Source organism: Maylandia zebra, linkage group LG7 (genome assembly GCF_041146795.1).
Source record: "Maylandia zebra isolate NMK-2024a linkage group LG7, Mzebra_GT3a, whole genome shotgun sequence".
Lineage (NCBI taxonomy): Eukaryota > Metazoa > Chordata > Actinopteri > Cichliformes > Cichlidae > Maylandia > Maylandia zebra.
The window spans coordinates 8,945,292-8,963,385 of NC_135173.1; the positions used below are offsets into that span (position 1 = coordinate 8,945,292).

Consider the following 18,094-nt stretch of genomic DNA (forward strand, 5'->3'; position numbering starts at 1 on the left):
GACAGCATGGAAGAACATCCAGAATTCATTTAAAAAACTACTTGATTAATCAGTGTAGTGGGAAATGTTCACTGAATGAACATCGGGTTCAGATGTGATTTGCTCTTTCAGTCATTTGCTGTTTGTTGGTGCTGTGTGCATTTCTCAAACTTCAGCGCTTTTAGAGGCTTCGAGAATCATTCCTGCAAAGCGACAAAAACATGACACGGTAAGATACAAACATACTGCAGGTTTTATTTTACGTTTGCCATGACAATTAGAAAAATCATCTGGTGCATGTGAACATAAATCACTTCCCTCATCCAGCTTCAGTGAGCCAAAGTCACGTCGACGCTGCTAAAGGCGAGCGGTGACGTGCAGGATGTTTGCGTGAAAACACACTTTCACAACCGCCAAATATGATGACTAAACAATGGAGAAACGTGTGAGCCACAGGCCAGTAAAGTCATCATGCATGATAAGTGAGAGCAACACAAAGCAAGCCACAATTCAGTGTCTTCACGTTTGTGGTGCCGTTTGGTAAAAATGAGTAAGACGCCGATGAATCCACACAGTTTCACCGTTATCATGTTTCTACACCCACGAGTGTTATATAGATTTTATTTTTCTCTTTCATTACAAACATTTACAAAGATGACAGCCTTAGTATTAATGAGCAGTTGAGTACAGCGGTGCTAGAAATGCCGAAGCCTGTATAAAGTCGGTGGTCCTATGTTTGTAGCTGAGCTCTCATACGAACAAGCCCAGAATACGATAAGGTGCAAATCATCTCTGTAGAGTTTCGGGTCTGTACACTATAATAGATCAGTCACAAAATCCCTCATCGAATGCAGGCAGAGATACAACATTTGTGATGTCTATCATTTAGAAATAGTGCTTTTCCTGGGCCAATCTGAGGTAGACATAACAAAACCACTGAAGCAAAAAGACTGGTGTTTTTGAAAGATGGCAACTGAGACAGACATTCTTTTGTAATGAGCATACAAGCATAAGAGCTAACGTAGTAAGTCTGAAGCAAGCTGCTTGTTACATCGTGACCTTCTCCAGTCTACTGACAACTGCACAAAAGATCTTACCAGGAGCGATCAACAATTATAAATTAAACAAAGCAGGAATCAACTTTGACATTGTCCTCAGCAGCAGACACGTTGGACAGAGAGCCGTCAGCAACCGCTGCTCCTGAAAGCAGCACCGAAGCCCCCAAGAGCAACATGCCGGAGAGAAGCTGAGATTCTGAGCAGCCGACATTCATACAGTGCATTTCAGCATACACAGCAGGCCTAACACTAAAATACACACTCTGTTACAGCAACTTCACACACACACACGCGCCTCCACAGTTATTGCTTGAAAGCAGAACACGCATACAAAAACACACAACTCCAGCCAGTAGGTCAGTGCTGCTGAGTGGAGACAAGCAGCAAGGAACAAAAAAAAGTTAACATGCAGGCACCTTTAAGTCTGCAGAAAGCACCACGATTTGAAGAAAATAACACGTTAAGAGTAATGTGGCACAGGACACAACAAAACAAAAACACGACTTCACGTAAAAAAAAAAAGCCTCTCAGATTGCCACATATGCCGTTTTCAAGATAAAAATATGCAACCCCGTGACTTAAAAATGACGACACGTCGAAAAATACTGATAAATGAAACAAAGTCAGGGCTTAGACCTCGGCTGTATTCCTGCTGCACACATTCTTTGGTCATGAATACATTAAATCCAACAGACTCACAAACGCTCTGCCGCACAAAGGAAACGCGCAGTAACTGATCCGAAGATCTGTACAGAAACACGCTGGTGCACGAGTCTTTTGACGGAGGGTTTTTCTGATTTTTAAGATTAAAAATCCCTAGAAGGATGTTTAATCATTTCCACTGCGCAGTGTTGCAGACAACTTTTTTTTTATAGATTGCTGAAATCCTGAACCCAACAGGGTTTCACAGCCTCGTTTTGCCAGCAACTAAGTGTGTGCGTGTTTTTTTTTTACACTTTGAGAGGTGACGTATAAAAAAATGCAAGATCGCTTAAGTTTTTAAGAGTTTTCTTGCAACAAAATTAGAACTCACATATCTTTGTGATGGGCCTGCTGCAGAGCTTTGTAGCGATAAAAAGCAAATACTAGTTAACTGCATTTACCTTTGCAGGGCAGATTACAACATCACTTTTACAATACTCACTTTTGCAGTGTCTTAACAAATATGATGCCAAACATTTCACAACGTATGCCTTATAACTTACTAGTGGGATACGAACTTAAAAGAAATGGTAGGTGTTTTGATTTTCACTGTCTCCGCTCTCTGGCAGTCCACAGGAGTAGCAAAGGCACAAAAACAGATACAGACAATCCCAACCAGTCCTACCCCGACCCATCGCACGGCTCCGGTGTTTCCTCAGCAAAAATCCTTTCCTCGTTACCCTCCACACCAGAGTCAGAGGTCACATTCAGGTGGGAGTCTTTGCACAGCGTCTGTCCTTTATAGTGCACATTAAAAATGACAAAGACATGCCTTCTTCTGCCCATTGGAATAGAAAGGGTAGGGTAGGGATGAAGGGAAGGGTAGGGTAGGGATGGGGGGAGGTAGGAGTGGGCGGGTAAGTAGGGTTAAAGAAATGAGAGGGGGGAAAACAAAAGAAAATCAGCCTTGGAGCTCCTCGAAGCATGTCTCACACACGCGTACTGGCTTTTTAGAGGATGGAGTGAGGGCGTTCCTTGACGAACACTCGGCACAGAAGATGTTTCCACAATGTCTGCAGTGGTGCTGGACATTCAGAGAGAAGAAGAGAGGCTCAGGGTAAGGAACGACTCAAACGTGCTCTCTTATGGGTTAAAAACAAAAATAATACCCACCTTCCTGACTGTGACGGTGAAGCCTTTCCCACAGGCCATGCAGTTCTGCACTTCATGATCCTCAGCCCACTTTCTGGTCAGACTCTGTGACTGTTTGATCTAAAAGGATCAACAGAAGCTGGCACAATCAGACAACGTCTAACTTTATCGCTATGATAAAGAGCCTCATTTTTCATCATCTCATTATTTTAGAATTTCTGAGTTTTGGTGCTGACCTGAAGCGACTGGTTCTCTCTGCCGAGCTCCTGCATGGCAGCCGTCGTGTCATCCAGTTTCCTCCTTAGCTCCACCACTTTGGCCTGGAGCTTCTCGATCTCACCTTCACCCTTCACGCACCTGAAACACAACCGTAGAGTGACGTCATCTTATTTAATGGTTTAAGCTTCAAAATGCATTTCCTAAATGGGTAAGATGATTTCATTTGTTAGGTGGTGTGACAGTTTTTTATAACTACATCATCACATGAATATAAAACGCTTTTAAACATCATTTAAAGTTTTCTACTATAAGCTAAGTTTAGCATTCAGTTCCTGATGGGCCCAATTACATGTTTTCATTTGTAAGGCATGACTGAAGCTCGTGATGGTCACATCCACAGCCACGCAGCTGATCTGCTACCTGTCTGCTGCTCCAGCCTGTGGGTGGCTTGGGAGTGGAAATGGTTTAAGTGCAGAGACCAACCAAATCGAATTAACCATCTGCTGTGACGCCATGAGAAGGATTGTTTTTTTATTTACACTTTTTCTTAAAATAGCCTATTTTCATGGTTATGTTTCTTGGATATTATCTGCATCTTTTTGGGGGCATAATGAAACCTGCATTTTAGAAAGTGTGCCTGTGCCTGTACATCCTTGGTTGTTTGGCTCCTGACAGCTACTGAATTTTACTTGGAAATGAGGCGTATCAGCTTTTCATAGTGTGGAGTTTTATTCAGTCCAGCTCAACAATCTTTCTGTTGTTATAACTGCATTTTCACCCTGAAACTGATCTGTAGGCAATTTAACAAAGACAAGCTCTCGGTGTATTAAAAAAAAAAAACATTATAGAAAGTGGATATATTTCGACTTGCACCTGCTGGCTGATATTTATTTTGTTCATTATTTTTTTCCTTTTAGAGAATTTCCCACTTATTTTTGATTTGCTGTGCATAAAAAAAAACATTGAGCCAATTTAAACTTATGGAGTTTAAAGAGTTTATAAAGCACTGAGGATGGTAACATATACAGTATTATTTCTTTTTTCTTGGAACTGAATATATGACCAATAAAATACTGTGAATGGTTCTAAAAGCAGTGAATTTTCAAGGCGGTCAAGGATATTTCATACCTTTTCAGGGTTTATAGCATCTCTGCTAAGCAAAGTGTCAAAGGTCAAAGAGAAGTAATATCAATTCACCTTTCCAAAAGAGCCCGTCGCTCGTCCTGGTTGTTCTGCACGGTGGCCTCCAGCACAGCGATTTCTCCTCTCAGCTCATCCGTCTGTTTCTCGAGTTCGCTGACTCTCCGCTGGCTGCCCTGCCATTCCCTCTTCAACGTGGCCACGTTTTCATTCAGGGCTGTCACCTGCAAACCCATCTTAGCTTCTGCCTCCTCCCCACGTTTCACCTGCTCTTGCCATCTCTTCTTCTCTGCTGCCTTTTGATGGAAGAATTGACCGTGTCAGAGAAAGGAATAAGAAGGGAAGCGCCTAATACTGTATTTCTTGGGATTTGGGAGCCTACCAGCTGATCCTGAGCGTCCCTGATTTGAGCTAGGAGCTGCTCCTCCCTCTCACTCCTGCCGTCCTTGGTGGTCTGGTGCTCCTTCTGCTCCTGCTTGAGAGCACCCTGTGCTGCCTCCACCTGAGCCTGCAGCTCAAGTTTCTGCTGGATCAACAGCTGTTTGGCTTCCTGCAATTCGCCGAGCTCCTGAGAAGACACAGTTATGGGCATCGAATTGGTCAAGTTTCAGTGACAAAAGAAGCAATAACTCATCTGTGATCTCTTCACAGCTATGATGTCAAATTGCTGGCTAGAATGCTGCCTTGCGGCATCCCTGACACACCAACATGAGAAATATCAGTATGAGATATATCAATATCTAATATCTTAAATCTTAAGACAAACACTGCTGCTTGTTAAGCAGCGTGACTGACCTTCTCGCTCTTCTCTGTTAGCGTTTTTAACTCTGAAGTCAGCCTGCTGTTGTTCTTCTCCAGGACACTCTTTGCTTTGTTCAGCTCCTCCACATTGCTCTTCTCCTTGTCCAGCTCCTCCTTAACTTGACCCTGAATCAGTTGGCACGGTTTAGATTAAATGAATTGATAAGTGTGAACATTTAGGTGTTAATAGTTTCCCAGACCTTTTGCTTCTGCAACTCCTTCAGGGTTTGCTCCTTCTGTTGGAGCTTCTCGTCCCGTTTGGCAAGCTCCTGCTCCAGCGAGCTACGGGCTGATTTCAAGTCCTGGATCTGGGACTCTAAGCCTGACTGATGGGTTTGATTAGCAGCCAGCTCCTCCTGAGCCACGCTCAGTTTCTGCTCAGACGCCTGCACACAGAAGAAGTTTGAAAGTCACTTAGAATCACTCACTGCAAAATCCGTGAGTATAATTTAATACATTTCAATCTGAGACTGAGAATCACCTGAAGCTGCACTATAACAGCCTCGTCTCGCTTGCATTAATGTACCTTGAGATCCTGACGGAGGGCAGAAACCTCAGAGTCTTTTCCGTACACGTCAGACTGAAGCTTACTGATGTTTTCCTTGCTTTGCTCCAAGGCCTTCTGCAGCTCTGCTGTCCGGCTCTTCTCGGAGGTCAGCTCCTGGCCGAGCCCTGACACCTGTGCCCTCAGCTTATTTTCTTCTTGTGCCTGGAGATAACAGTTAAAGTAACAGACTGTGATGGATTGTCCACTGTTACAAAGCTCAACTCATTGAGAATGACTTGTTTCAGTATAGAAACACTGACCACAATGTTAATGAGGAGATGTACAACGCTTGTCTCTTTTCTTAGTTTAAAGACAGTACTTACTTTCTTGACACCAGCTTCCTTTAGCTCTGTCACTTGGCCATTCAGTTTCTTAATCTCTTCTTCCAAAGATCCCTGGGTCATCTTCAGTTGCGTCCGCAGTTTTTCCAGCTCGTTCTCCTTTTCCCTCAGTGTCTCCCGAGTCTTTGTGTGCTGCTGTTCTAATGAGGTCAGCTGCACTTTCAGCTGCTTCTCTGACTGACAGTTTCAGAAACAACAGATGTTTATGTGTTGGATTTTAAAGTCTATAACATTTGATATTGCATTTTCTTTTTAGACGCTTACCTCTCTCATCTGCTCCAGCTGTTCTTTGGATTCCTTCATTGCCTTTCTGATGGACTCATTATTTTTCAGAAGCTCCTGTCTTGCTTTTTCATTAGACTTATCCTGGGGAGAGATGGAATCATGTGAGTAATTGTTTCCTAGAATTTCTCACAGGCTGCAGATTAACCAAACCTACCTTCTCCTCTATAGCTGATTTATGGTTCTTCCTCTCAGTGTCCAGTTGACTCTGACTCTCTTTCAGTGCCTTGTTAGCCTTTCCGAGACTCTCCTGAGTAGCTGCAAGCTCCTTTTGTTGAGCCTTTTTTCCCTCTTGGGCCTTTTGTAACTCTGCTGCCAGACTCTGAGCTTTTTTATCCAGCTCTGCATGCTGAGACTTTCCCTCCTGGGTCACCTTTTCCAGGTTTGCCTTCAAAGTAGCAATCCCCTGCTCGGATTGTGCTAGCTTCTGTTGGACATCACTCAAGGTACCTGCCTTTTTCTTTAATTCCTCCTGCAGACTTGTAGCACTTGGCAGAGGAAAGACAGGAGGTTATTCAATAAAACACAGAAAAATCAGTAAAATACAGTTACTCTGAAAACTAAAAAGCACAATCTCTCACCCTGCTTTCTCAGTCTCCAGCGAGCGTTGTAGCTCCTTGGCTTTCTTTTTAACTTCCGAACTTTCCTTCTGCAGCTGCTGCAGTTCCTGCTGCGCCTGATCCCGTGCAGCCTGCATCTCCCCTACCTGTGACTCCAATTTCTATTAGAATAAAAAACCACGTTAACTTATAAAAGCAATACATGGATGCACTTTCTAGGTGTTACATCATTCAGATCAAAAATAAATCTCTTAAACCGAGAACTCAACGCAGACCTTGCCGAGTCCCTCCAGCTGCTCTATCCGCTGCTCTGAGGCCAGTAGCTTGTCTTTGCATTCCTTCAGACTGCTTTCTAGTTGTGTGCACTGCTCTTGTCTCTCTTTGAGCCTTTGGCCATGATCCTCCAGGTTCTTCTGAACCTTATTCAGCTCCTAAAAGGGACAGCAAGGCAGAGTGAAGGACAGCAGCAATAAAAAGTTGAGCAGAGGTGGAACAGACAAAAAAAAAAAGCACAAAGTCAAATGAAACTGTGAAAACTGTGTTTCACTGTTTCGGTCTTCAAAGGAAAGAAATATGACACATTACAAAGGAAGCAGTGGGGCGCTTTAGCCAAATTTTAACACCAGTGGTACAGAGAGGAAGCTAACCTGCTGCTTGTCCTGTAGTGCATGTTGGGCAGACTCCAGGCTGTTCTCGAGGTTTGCTTTCTGTGCAGCCTTAGCTGCCTCTGCAGAGAGCAACAACTCTGTCTTTGCCTTCAGCTGCAGAAAAACAATCTGTTATTCTCACTATTTAAACTAAAGACACAACGTAGTGTGCTTGGATCAGTTAAGCAGCACGTGTGCAACACACCTATATCAATATCAACACATTACAGTCAGACACGTTTATCAGAGGCTTACCTGAGTATCCAACTGGGCCACTTTCTCCTTGCTCTCCGTGAGCTGGGTGGTGAGTTCAGTGACTGAAGTCTCCAGGGTATGAGCTCGGTCCTGGGCCGAGCGGAGCAGAGTCTTCTGCTCCTGGACCTGCTTGTGTAGATTATCTTGTGCTTGCTTGTTGCTCTCTGATTGGTTCTTGAGCTTGTCTGTCAACTGCGTTACCTTTAAATCCCACACATGAAAAAAAGTTATAAACTCGGGGAATGACTAAGAGCTCAATGCTGGTCTTTCTATATGATGCAATGTTTTTTTTCCTTCTATACAACAGTAAAGGACATGAGGTGAGGCAATCTAGAAGAGTGTGTGTGTGTGTGTGTGTGTGTGTGCCCACTTGTTCTTGTAGTGCATGGTTTTTCTCTTTAAGCTGGTTAAGGACAGCTGTCTCTCCTTCCCCGGCCTGGATTTTGGCACACAGGTCCTCTCTCTCAGCTTCCAGCTGGCTCACTGTGTCTTTACTCTTCTGAAGCAGAGCTTCCAGGTTCTGTATCTTCTGGTCTTTATCTCCGATTTGACGCAACACCTGCTCCAGGTCATTCTAAATGACAAGACAAACAAGACTTTTGATATTTCGTTCATTTTTTTAAAACTGTAAATCCTTTATTTCATTGGGGTTGTGATGTGATACACATGGAAAAATGTTGACTTGAGCTGAATCTTTCCGTAAATAAAATCTTATTCCATCATGATGAAATTAAATGTGATTTCAGTTAAATACTCAAATTAATAAATCTTAAACACAGCTGTCTTTTTATGCTTTGTGCTTACTGACGATATAATAAATGTCTGAGGTGAGAGGTTACAGAGGAGCCTTACCTGCGCCTCGCGGAGTTTGCCGTTGGTGTTTTGCTGCAGTGCCTGCAGCTCCTGGTGCTGCTGCTTGGCTTTCTCCAGCTGGTGCTGCAGGTCTGTGCTCTTACTGGCACTCTCCTTCAACTGAGGCAAAAACAAATGAGCATCATTACTAACTTTATTGCTTTCACACTGTTTTTTGCCTATACACCTAACATCAGGTAAATTTGTTAACCATTTGTTAACCAATCCTCTAAATTATACACCACCTTTCTAACTCTTTCATCAAGATTTGTGTGTGGGCTTTTTTCTTTTGTTTTTTGGGGGGGTATTTTGTCCTGTCCATCACTGATTCCTTCCTGAATTTTAGTCAAATAAACAAATCAAAAGTATATTTGACTATTTTTCAGTGCACAAAACTCTATCTGCAGATATTCTGATGTTCGCTCTTTCCAATTCCCAATTTCCCTACAAGAATCATTAAAGCTCCAGCAGATGCCCACCTGTTCCTCTGCACGGGAGAGTTTGAGCTGCAGGTCGGCTGCTTGTTGCTCGCGGTCCTTGAGTTTCTCCCCCGACAGCTGCCTCTGTTCTTTCAATCGACCTTGCACCTCACCCAGCTGCCTCTCTGCCTCCAACAGTTTGGCATGCAGCTAGAAAAGCGCAGAGACGATAGTAAAGAGTAAAGTAGATAACAAAGGATGACAAAGTCCAAGAGCAAGAAATACCAGATATTTAGATGTGGAAAATCAACTCTACTGTGTTCATTTTTTTATTCATGTTTTTTGCTGCACTTTAAACCAATATTATGGTTTAAGTCTGTTTTTTTCACCCTCCCAGCCAAAATATTTGACACGATATTATGTGTGTAACTGAAATGTAAGTAGCAAATTATATTCAGTGTATTTTTTTATACTAATTTGCAACAACGTTCATCTAAAAGCACTTCATGTTTTGAAGAGACATTTTAGACAATGTATGCAAAAGCACATTTTCAAGAGCCTCTGATGTTTTGTTCTCCAACTCTTTCTAACAACAGAAGCATTTGTGACTTCTTTGCCTGCCTGACTCACCTGACTGATCTCAGTCTGCTGCTGAGCACCTTGGCTTTCCTTTTCTTCCCGCTGCTGTTCCAGCTGTTTCCTCTCAACCTTTAACTCTGCATGCTTCACCTCTAGCTCTGTAATCTCACTCTTCAACTTTGCCACCTCCTCAGCCCTCTCTGAGACCTCCATCTGGGCTTTGTGCAGGGACGCCTCAGCCCCTGTGGCCCGAGCCTGCAGCTCTTGCACTTCTAATTCCCTTTCCCTCAGGCTTTCTTGGACTTCCTTCTTGGAAGCTTTCTCAGCCCCTAGATGCTCCTCCAGATCTTGATACTCCTTCTCCTTGCGTGCAAGCTTTTCAGACAGGCTCTGCAAGTATAACAGAAGACAACATCAGTCAGTTATGCGATCTATGCCAAGACATTTGGCCTTTATGGTGGTGACGTTTTTCCATAAATTGAACAAAACTTGTGAATGACAAAACAAGAGCAAGCAAAAATGACTGCCTTGTGTTACTTCTTGGCAGTGAGCAGGGTCTTATTGAAAAAGACTGATAATGTTACAGCCGCTAATTAAGTCACAGCGGAACATGAACCATTTGTCTTTTCTAAATTAAAACCGTTAGCGTGATAGGAGTTGCACCACGTCATGAACACACCCCGCCCCGCACGAGCTCATGTGCTACGAGCAATGGAAAAGAACAGTGGCCTGTCAAGAGTCAAGAATAAAGTGAGGTATGCCATTTCTAGAGGATGGTTTACAACACAGAGCTGCACAGCACTTGCTCCGGCTGCAAACTTGGCAACAGGGCGACAAAGAAAAATAATGTTGTTAATAGTGAAGCATGCCGCTAACTAGGAAGAGTGACAGGGGATCTGGATTTCACAGACATCCAAGAACCCTCGTTAGATTTTTGACCCCCACTCTGCATTTATGCATTTCCTTCCTTCTCCGTGTTTTTGCTTTTCTCTTCTTGCTCCCCACTTCCTGTCTCTCACCATCTGCTCAACCTTTTTTTTGCCCCTTTTTATTCTCATGAGACAAATATCTGTATCAGGTCTCGGGTGTCCTGTTGTTAGGAGAAGCACAGGGCAGTGGCAACGTGCTGGAGATCCACTTCTCTAATCCCCTTCTTACCAGAAGGCTGGAGGACTGCTGTTGAGAATTTAATCTCTGGCTACGTTTCCCCAGTTCCCGTTGCAGCAGTGCTGTTACCTGTGACTGCATTTCACCCCTGCAGTGCAGCGCTGGTTTAATTATAGTGCCGCGTGTAAGTTTTGCCAACATATCTGGGTTGTCAAAGACAGTTGGTGACAGCAGGGTATTGTGATGAGACCTGATGCTGAGCAACAGAGGAAGGTTTACAGCAGCTGCTGAGACTGAGTAATGTTACTGTGGGAAAAAGTAAATCCTACACATTCTTGCAGTGCAACAGATGTAAAAGTAGACACGTTTGCACCTGTGCTTATTCGTCCAGAATAGCTACAACAGCTGTAGCTGTTTGGTTCTGGTGTGGTGAGCGTGTGTTACCTGACTTTGCTGCTGCAAGTTATTCAAATTGCTCTGCAACTCATGAATCTGTTGCGTGTAGACGGCTGCTTCCTGAGGACCCTTCTCCAGCTCTGCTTTCAGTTGGGATATGGTCATCTGCAGTCCAGTAAAAAGGACACGTTAGACTCTTTCTCAAAGACAAATGTATATTGACGAAACAGACGCAGCACTGTAAAGGACTGGCATAAAATAAAACACAGACTAGTAATGAACAGGCTTCACTTCCACAAAAGCTAATAAGTAAATAAAATAAATTCACAGACTAATAAAAGTAAAGAAACCTCAGACAAAAACGAAACAAAGCTCCAAAGAAATGAAACTAAATTTGGGGGCCAACTTGTTTACCTCCAGTTTACGAATCTTGAGTATTGTGAGTGTTGCGGAGGGGTGCAGTGTGTGAGAAGCAGAAGGAAGAAAGGGAAAAAGACAGAGGGACAAAAGTGAGTCACGAAACAACAGCAAGCAGCAGCACAGAGCTGCTGAGCTGAGAGAATAAAAATCTGAATATTTCACACAAACATGTGTTTAATATACTAAAACGACAGCGAGTTGGAGACAGCTGGCAAATTCCTAACAGCGCTCCTCGTCAACTATATCTGACAGCTATTATATAATTAAAACCCAGACCTCTAAATATTCTCAAAATCTGCTTTTTTCAGTGTGTAAAAAAATATGAGTAGGTCTTTAAGATCATTTGCAGAAGGAGAGGTTCAGGGCCCGCGGCTGCCTGATAGAGCTCTAAAGATAGTCCTCTCCTTCTGGGAGAAAAATGCAGGAAATAGGGCTGAATTATTCACCATGCATTAATTAAAGGCTGAATTAGGCACAAAGCCCAAAGAACATCTGAACTTTTTCAGAACTTATTACAAAACTGTTTCTTGTCTTTGGTGAACTGTGAAAAGTAAGTCAAATTAAACTTTTTCAAATATTTACACAGACAATGAAAACAATCGTTTTTATGTGACTGTGACAGTCAAGAGCGTCAAACACAACAGGTGTTTCGGCGTTCTAACCTCTGAGGTAGTGTAATTAGCCTGCAGTTGCTCATAATGGTTTTTGAGGCGCTCTGACTCTTCCTCCCTCTCACGGGTCATGTTGTCCATCAGTGTTTGCACCTGGACCAGCTCCTTCTGCAGGACCTCGACATCCTCAACGCCCGGTCGCTGCAGCTAGGGGGCAGAGAAAAAAAACACTATGTTTTAAAAAAAAGAAAAAAGGACCGGGTCACAACAAGTCCAGCAAGAGACAAAAGCTATGTGAAATTCACCAGGCGTGCACACTTTAAAATGCTTTTGAACAGCACCAGTACCATGTTCTGACTTCAGTAAATCCAAGAGTCTACAGCTCAGTGGTTTTAGGATTAAATTTACTGTTAGTTCCATTAGTGGATAGCTGATTTTAAATTGTCAATATGTGACTGAAGTGCAGCCATACATGCACATGCCATACCACTGTGCCCACCATGTTTGAGAGCAATTGTTTGCTTCACATCGTGACCTGTATCGCCCATCTCCAAACTTTTCTCTTCCCATCATTCAGTTTTCATCAGGCCGAAGATTTGTTTGGATTTTTTTAAGAGCAGTCTACTCCGGTCTTCCTGGTCCTGAGCGTAACCAGTGGTTTGCACCTTGTTGTAAACATTCTGCGTTTATACTCCTGAAGGCATCACTTGATTGTAGACTCTGACAATGATACTCCTACCTCCTCGAGAATGTTTTGACTTGGTTAGATGTTGCCAAGTTTTGGGTTTTTTTAAACTAAGAATGAATTTGCGATCATCAGCTTTAGCTATCTTCTGTGGTCTTTCAGGCACTTTGAGCTGGCTAGTGTGTTTCTTCTTTTCTTCTTAAGAATGTACCAGATTGTTGATTTGGTCACTTTTAAAAGTTTTACTCTCGCTCTAATGTTTTTATCTGGGTTTTTAAACCTAATTATAGCCTCCCTCACTTGCGCCAAAATCTCTATGGACCTGATATTGAGAGTTCGAATGAAAAGCTATCAAAGCTAAGATCAATGCCTGAAATCAACTCGAGATTCTTTACTTGCTTAGTTTGTCGTGGAATAATCAGAGAACCATGAAGCTGGTTATCAACTTTCCAATTGTTCTGATCTTATGAAAATGGGGGAATATGAATAAAAATGGCCGTCATTTCTAAACAGGTAATGCAAATTTTTCATTAAGCCCTTTAAATTAAAGCTGTAAGTCTCACTTATATCACATATTGATAGTTTGATTTAAAATCCAACGAAATGATGTAGAGACGCAAAAAAAAGGACCTAGCTGCATTTTTGGGTGAAGCTTCCATAAACCAGTTGGAACAGTTAACACCTGTTCAGGCCAGACGGCACAGGAATATGAGCATAATTGTACGTTTGAACCACACGACTCTATTGCTGAGGCCAGTTCACTTTTTTTGGTGATAAAAGTTTTTTAAGATTCCATTTTTCTCAACATGTCTTTGACAAATGTGTGGACAGGGCCTGTGTTGATCCTTCAGGAACACAGCTCAGAGTCAAACTGAAATCACTGTGGAGGTCAAACTCTAAAGAAAACATTTACTCGAGAGAACAGAATAAATAACAAAAGACACTTGGAGCGTGTTCTTGTACCAGCTCTGTTTGGAGTCGCTCGTTCTCCTCCTTCGCTTCCTGCAGTTGTTCGTTCAACTTGGCTAATCTCTGGTCAGCAGCCTCCCTGAGGCTTTTCTCCTCATCGTAACGGGACTTCAAATCTGTTGGATTCAGTGATGGAAAAAATGGGAAAAAAAAGAAAAAATTTAATCAGATTTATCCCGGAAAATACTCATTCCTTGAGGCTGGGTTGAAAAACGAAAAAATTCTGAATAAGGTCAAATGGATTTGTAAAAGGAAAATAAATAAATGATGATGCAGACCCACAGACACAGGCCTCCCAGTTGTCCGGCCGAACACTAACCTACTATCTCTGTGGCCAGCTGGGCAGCCTTCTGCTCAAACAGGTCTTTCATCTGTTTGATGTTGAACTTCTCTGTCTCAGCTTCATTCAGCTTCCTTTCAAGTACTGAAAAACAGCATGACATATTAGCGACTGATGATCTGCTGTGTAGTTACACGTGCACTTTAAGGGTCCCCTACCTGAATCATCCGCGCTCATCTGCCCATCGTTCTGCGGATGTGAGCGAATGAGAGAAACACTGCATTAGCATCATGTTTTATATTCACAAAGTCACCTCTTCATTAAAACATTTTTTTTTTTTATCTTGAAGCATTTACCTGCTTCAGGTGTCCTTGGACTTTGTCTAACTCCTTTTTTAGCTCACCAGAGAACCATCTTTCCTCCTAACCATGAAAAACACACTCATAAATCAAGTTTGCAGAATCATTTACACCGCTCGCTAACAGGTACAGTTTAAACGCAGCTATACCTTGAGAGAAGTGTGCAGGTCCTGGACCTCCTGCCGCAGCATTGTGAGGTCTTCCCTAAAAGAGAAAAAAAATACCATGTTGATTAAAAAAAACAAACACTAAATTAAACACTGCCACAAACGTACTGAGGTCAGTCTCTATGCTTTGATCAGAAACGCTAATCTCACCTAGTGGGGGCCACGTGAGCAGGGAGGTCTCCGGTATCATGGAACAGCTCATAGTGCTTGAACAGCTCCTCTGCAGAGTTGTGAGACTTCATGCACTGAGGACAGATGAAGCCCTGCACACAGAAGTATGCCATTAATGAAAACTGCTTCAGTTAAAAAAAACATAAAAACAGCAAAAACTAAAAGAAAAAACAAAAGTAGAAGTTCTCAGTTAAAAGCAAAGTGCATCCACATTACCTCAGATGTCTGATCGTGGTTAAGGTCGGTGCTGGGCTGCTCTGACTCTGCATTCTGAGACCCTCCCTTCCCGGGAGTCTGGTGAACAGAAAATAAGACTTTTATGATGAAGCTCAATACCTCAACGCGACAAAATTAAAAGTCCATAACTTATAACATTGTGATCTATTGAAATCACATTGTTATAAGCATTAACAACACCATTTGTTTTAAGATTTAAAATATAACTGAGATGACTCGTGTTTCTCTTCATCTGTAATATTTATAGTAGTTAATAATCTCTGGCAAAGGCACATATCTGTCTATGTAAAGTCTGACATATTAAAGAACCTAAAGTCACATTTACCCATACATTCATTCAGTAAGTTCTTCTATGCACTTCTAACGAATTATCTTCATCAGTTCCACAGCCAAGCTAACATTCATGTCTTTTGAGTGTAGGAGGAACATGCAAACTCCACATAGGAAGGTCCCAGCCAACCAGGAGATTCAAACCCTGAATTTTCTTACTGTGTAACAGTGCTTACCAGTGCATAACCTGACCATGTGGAACTAAAACACCCTACAGAGCCTGGATCTAGGATTGTGTTAAGGCACAGATCTGGAGCTTCGACACTTCTTCAAGGGAAGATTTTTAGAACGCCAAGAGTCATTCTAGCCCTAACTGCTAAGGCCAAACTAAGCTATCGGGCACCTGGGCTTCATGATAAAGAGGCAAGGCAGAGGCCTTTCTAGCAAGAGACACATGAAAGCTGCCTGGAGTTACGAAAAGAAAGGACCTCGACTGTGAGAAACAACATCCACTAACCAAGCAGGAACTATTTGATCTCAATGCTAAGTGTCATGTCAGGAGCACACTTTGTAATCTGGCTAGGAAATATTTTTAAAATTTCCCCAAGACTGACTTTCCTTGTACAGTTCCTATCAGTGCTTCCAGCATTTCACATATATGACGCTGTGGTGCTAGTGTGGCTATGCTTCGGTCACAGATTCAGTTTTAAAAGCAGCAATGATTTACCTAGACTATCTGCCTTTCCTGTGTTATTGCATATCAATAACTATTTAACATATGTGTTTACAAATTTTCTGTGACTTCATGAAATGTGCAAGGCTTTAGCCCACTGGCCTGAAAAACAAACACATTAGCTAGATGTTCCGCAGGTTTTCCATTCACAAAAAGGATTTATTGGTGCAGGTGACATGAATGAAAGAGGTCAAAATTAGTGTTTGTGCAAGTTGGGCATTCAGCAAAGACTGACCTAAGTTTGTTTAAAGGCTGACTTAAGGGTTGGGTTGCATTACGGAGCAACCTTTAACCCTAGTTCAACAAATAGTGTGTGTGTGTGTGTGTGTGTGTGTGTGTGTGTGTTATGTAATATTACTAGCCTCAAAAATAAATATACATACATTAAAAATATACAAAACTGTATTATACTACAGGCCTTCTTCAATAATAGCAACTGCATTACCAGTGGGATTATTATTGTACATTGTTTTGAAATGGACTGGAAATGCAATATTTGTCATCTTTTAAACTGCTGTTAAAACCTGTTGAAATCCCTTTAAGGTCAAGGGTGGTGTTGCAACTGTGATATGGCAAAGGTATAAAATGAACTGCAATCAGTATCTTGTGGCCTGATAAGTATTTGAACCTATCAAATTACCTGAGTGTCTAATCACTCTGTAAATAAGGTGGTTCAAAAGCAACTTCTCTTATATAAAAAGGGGTGAGATGTGAGCTGTCTTCTCTAAACAGAGCATGTCTCCCTTTAGTCCTATTAACCCATAATAATAGCCAAAAGGTGGTGACGGTTACAAAGCTGCTACTTCTTATTTTGGCTGCTCCCTTTAGGACTTGCCATAGGGGATCATCTACCTTCATCTTACCCTATCCATACTATCCCCTCTGTTGCACCAACCCCCTGCATGTATTCAACATATCCAAACTATATCAGCCTTTCCTCTCTAACTTTGTCTCCAAACCACTCAACCTGGCCTTTTTGTCAGTCCCACTGTCTCTTATTATCATCTTATAATAGGACTTTTCAGTCTTCCTGCCATGCTTCTGTCTCAAATCAGCCCTGACACTTATCTAGACCTCTCTGTTCACGATCTCCAGGTATGTTTAACCTCTTCTGCCTTCACAATTTCCCGTCCTTGCAGCTTCGCTGTTAATAATTACAAGGCTACAGATAATGTGTAAAAACACAGAACAAAACAGTACTAAGCGCTTTAAAAATGTACCGACCTAAATAAAAACGGAATGGGTATTGTGATCTAACTAATGTATACAAACTAACGCGAGGAGCGATGCCTTGTGGTAAATGTAGTCTTCTAAGAAGCTAGCCAAGTAGCTGACCTCTGCTCTTTACTCTCACAATTAACTTTAAAGACAAGCAGCCAGTTTAATTAACCCTGCCAGCATGAACAGTTTTGTGTTTACTTGGTTAAAACGCGTGTTTCTACGTTGTGGTGAGCCAGATGACAACACTTCCCAACACTAGTAGGTAGCTAACGTCACTGTTAGCATGTGACGAGAAGACGATGAATTAACCTACCTACTCCTGTAACATAGCTAGCTAACGGAAAGTACGAATAGAAACTGTGTCAATGACTAAATATATCAGATTTTAAAGCTCTCCCATAATGGAATAACCCTTAAGAGGTATAAAATTTAAGTATATTATAATCCACAGACTAGTTTCATTCCTGTCCACTTTAGCATGCTCGTTTTATCCAAGTTAGCATTTAATGGTTAGCTGTGTCAGCCCAACGCAAGGAGCGCTCGATGTATTCACTCCGACCTGCAGGAACTTTTTCAGCCTACCAGTTCTCACTAGCTAAACGTAAACCCGCCCATCAGCGATACGTTTTGTATCAAAACATTCGTCTCCACCACGAAACCAGACATAGACAGGCCTGTGTCTTCTGAGGAAAACATCTCCAGTTGCCTAAACAAAAATCGATCCCGATGATTGCTTTGTCCCCCGGATAGCTTACCATTTGCAGTATCCGTCTGAGCATAGCCTCGATTGTGTTTTGTCCCGTCAAGAAATCCTGACAGTTTTCAAAATGCCAAGTTTACGTCTGTGAACGGCGAACACCTGACCGGACTCAGGGAACAGCAGCGACGGATGGGCGGGTCATGGAGAGGATGGCTCAGCACCAGGAGGATACACAACCTGGTGATATTCAGGATTACATACAAGAGCCGTCGTGCTCTGCAGCACTCAATAAAAA

At 42.4% G+C, this 18,094-nt stretch overlaps 1 protein-coding gene across 2 annotated transcripts; it reads right to left on the reverse strand.

The window, feature by feature from the left end:
- Positions 1 to 214: 214 nt before the first annotated feature.
- eea1 (early endosome antigen 1) lies at positions 215 to 18,052 on the reverse strand. Of its 2 annotated transcripts, XM_012922508.4 has the most exons (30): positions 17,855 to 18,052; positions 14,855 to 14,932; positions 14,618 to 14,730; positions 14,450 to 14,504; positions 14,298 to 14,363; positions 14,160 to 14,190; positions 13,981 to 14,085; positions 13,656 to 13,777; positions 12,059 to 12,214; positions 11,391 to 11,405; positions 11,025 to 11,141; positions 9,525 to 9,863; positions 8,955 to 9,104; positions 8,476 to 8,595; positions 7,994 to 8,197; positions 7,624 to 7,824; positions 7,369 to 7,482; positions 6,997 to 7,152; positions 6,743 to 6,882; positions 6,319 to 6,649; positions 6,144 to 6,245; positions 5,862 to 6,056; positions 5,518 to 5,700; positions 5,192 to 5,377; positions 4,986 to 5,117; positions 4,573 to 4,758; positions 4,248 to 4,486; positions 3,068 to 3,188; positions 2,853 to 2,951; positions 215 to 2,763 (listed from the first exon to the last, which is right to left on the reverse strand). In XM_012922508.4, the coding sequence occupies exons 1-30, from the start codon at positions 17,876 to 17,878 to the stop codon at positions 2,641 to 2,643; spliced, it is 4,203 nt and encodes a 1,400-aa protein (XP_012777962.2). In that variant the 5' UTR covers positions 17,879 to 18,052; the 3' UTR covers positions 215 to 2,640. The 2 variants fall into 2 exon arrangements, with proteins under 2 accessions (XP_012777962.2, XP_012777963.2); XM_012922509.4 differs by lacking the exon at positions 11,391 to 11,405.
- Positions 18,053 to 18,094: the final 42 nt, after the last annotated feature.

Coding starts and splice junctions, on each gene's coding strand:
- eea1 (XM_012922508.4), bottom strand. CDS start 17,878: ATGCTCAGACGGATACTGCAAATG. Junction 14,731..14,854: donor ACCACGATCAGACATCTGAG/GTAATGTGGATG, acceptor TTCTGTGTGCAG/GGCTTCATCTGTCCTCAGTG. Junction 5,701..5,861: donor AGGAAGCTGGTGTCAAGAAA/GTAAGTACTGTC, acceptor TGTTATCTCCAG/GCACAAGAAGAAAATAAGCT.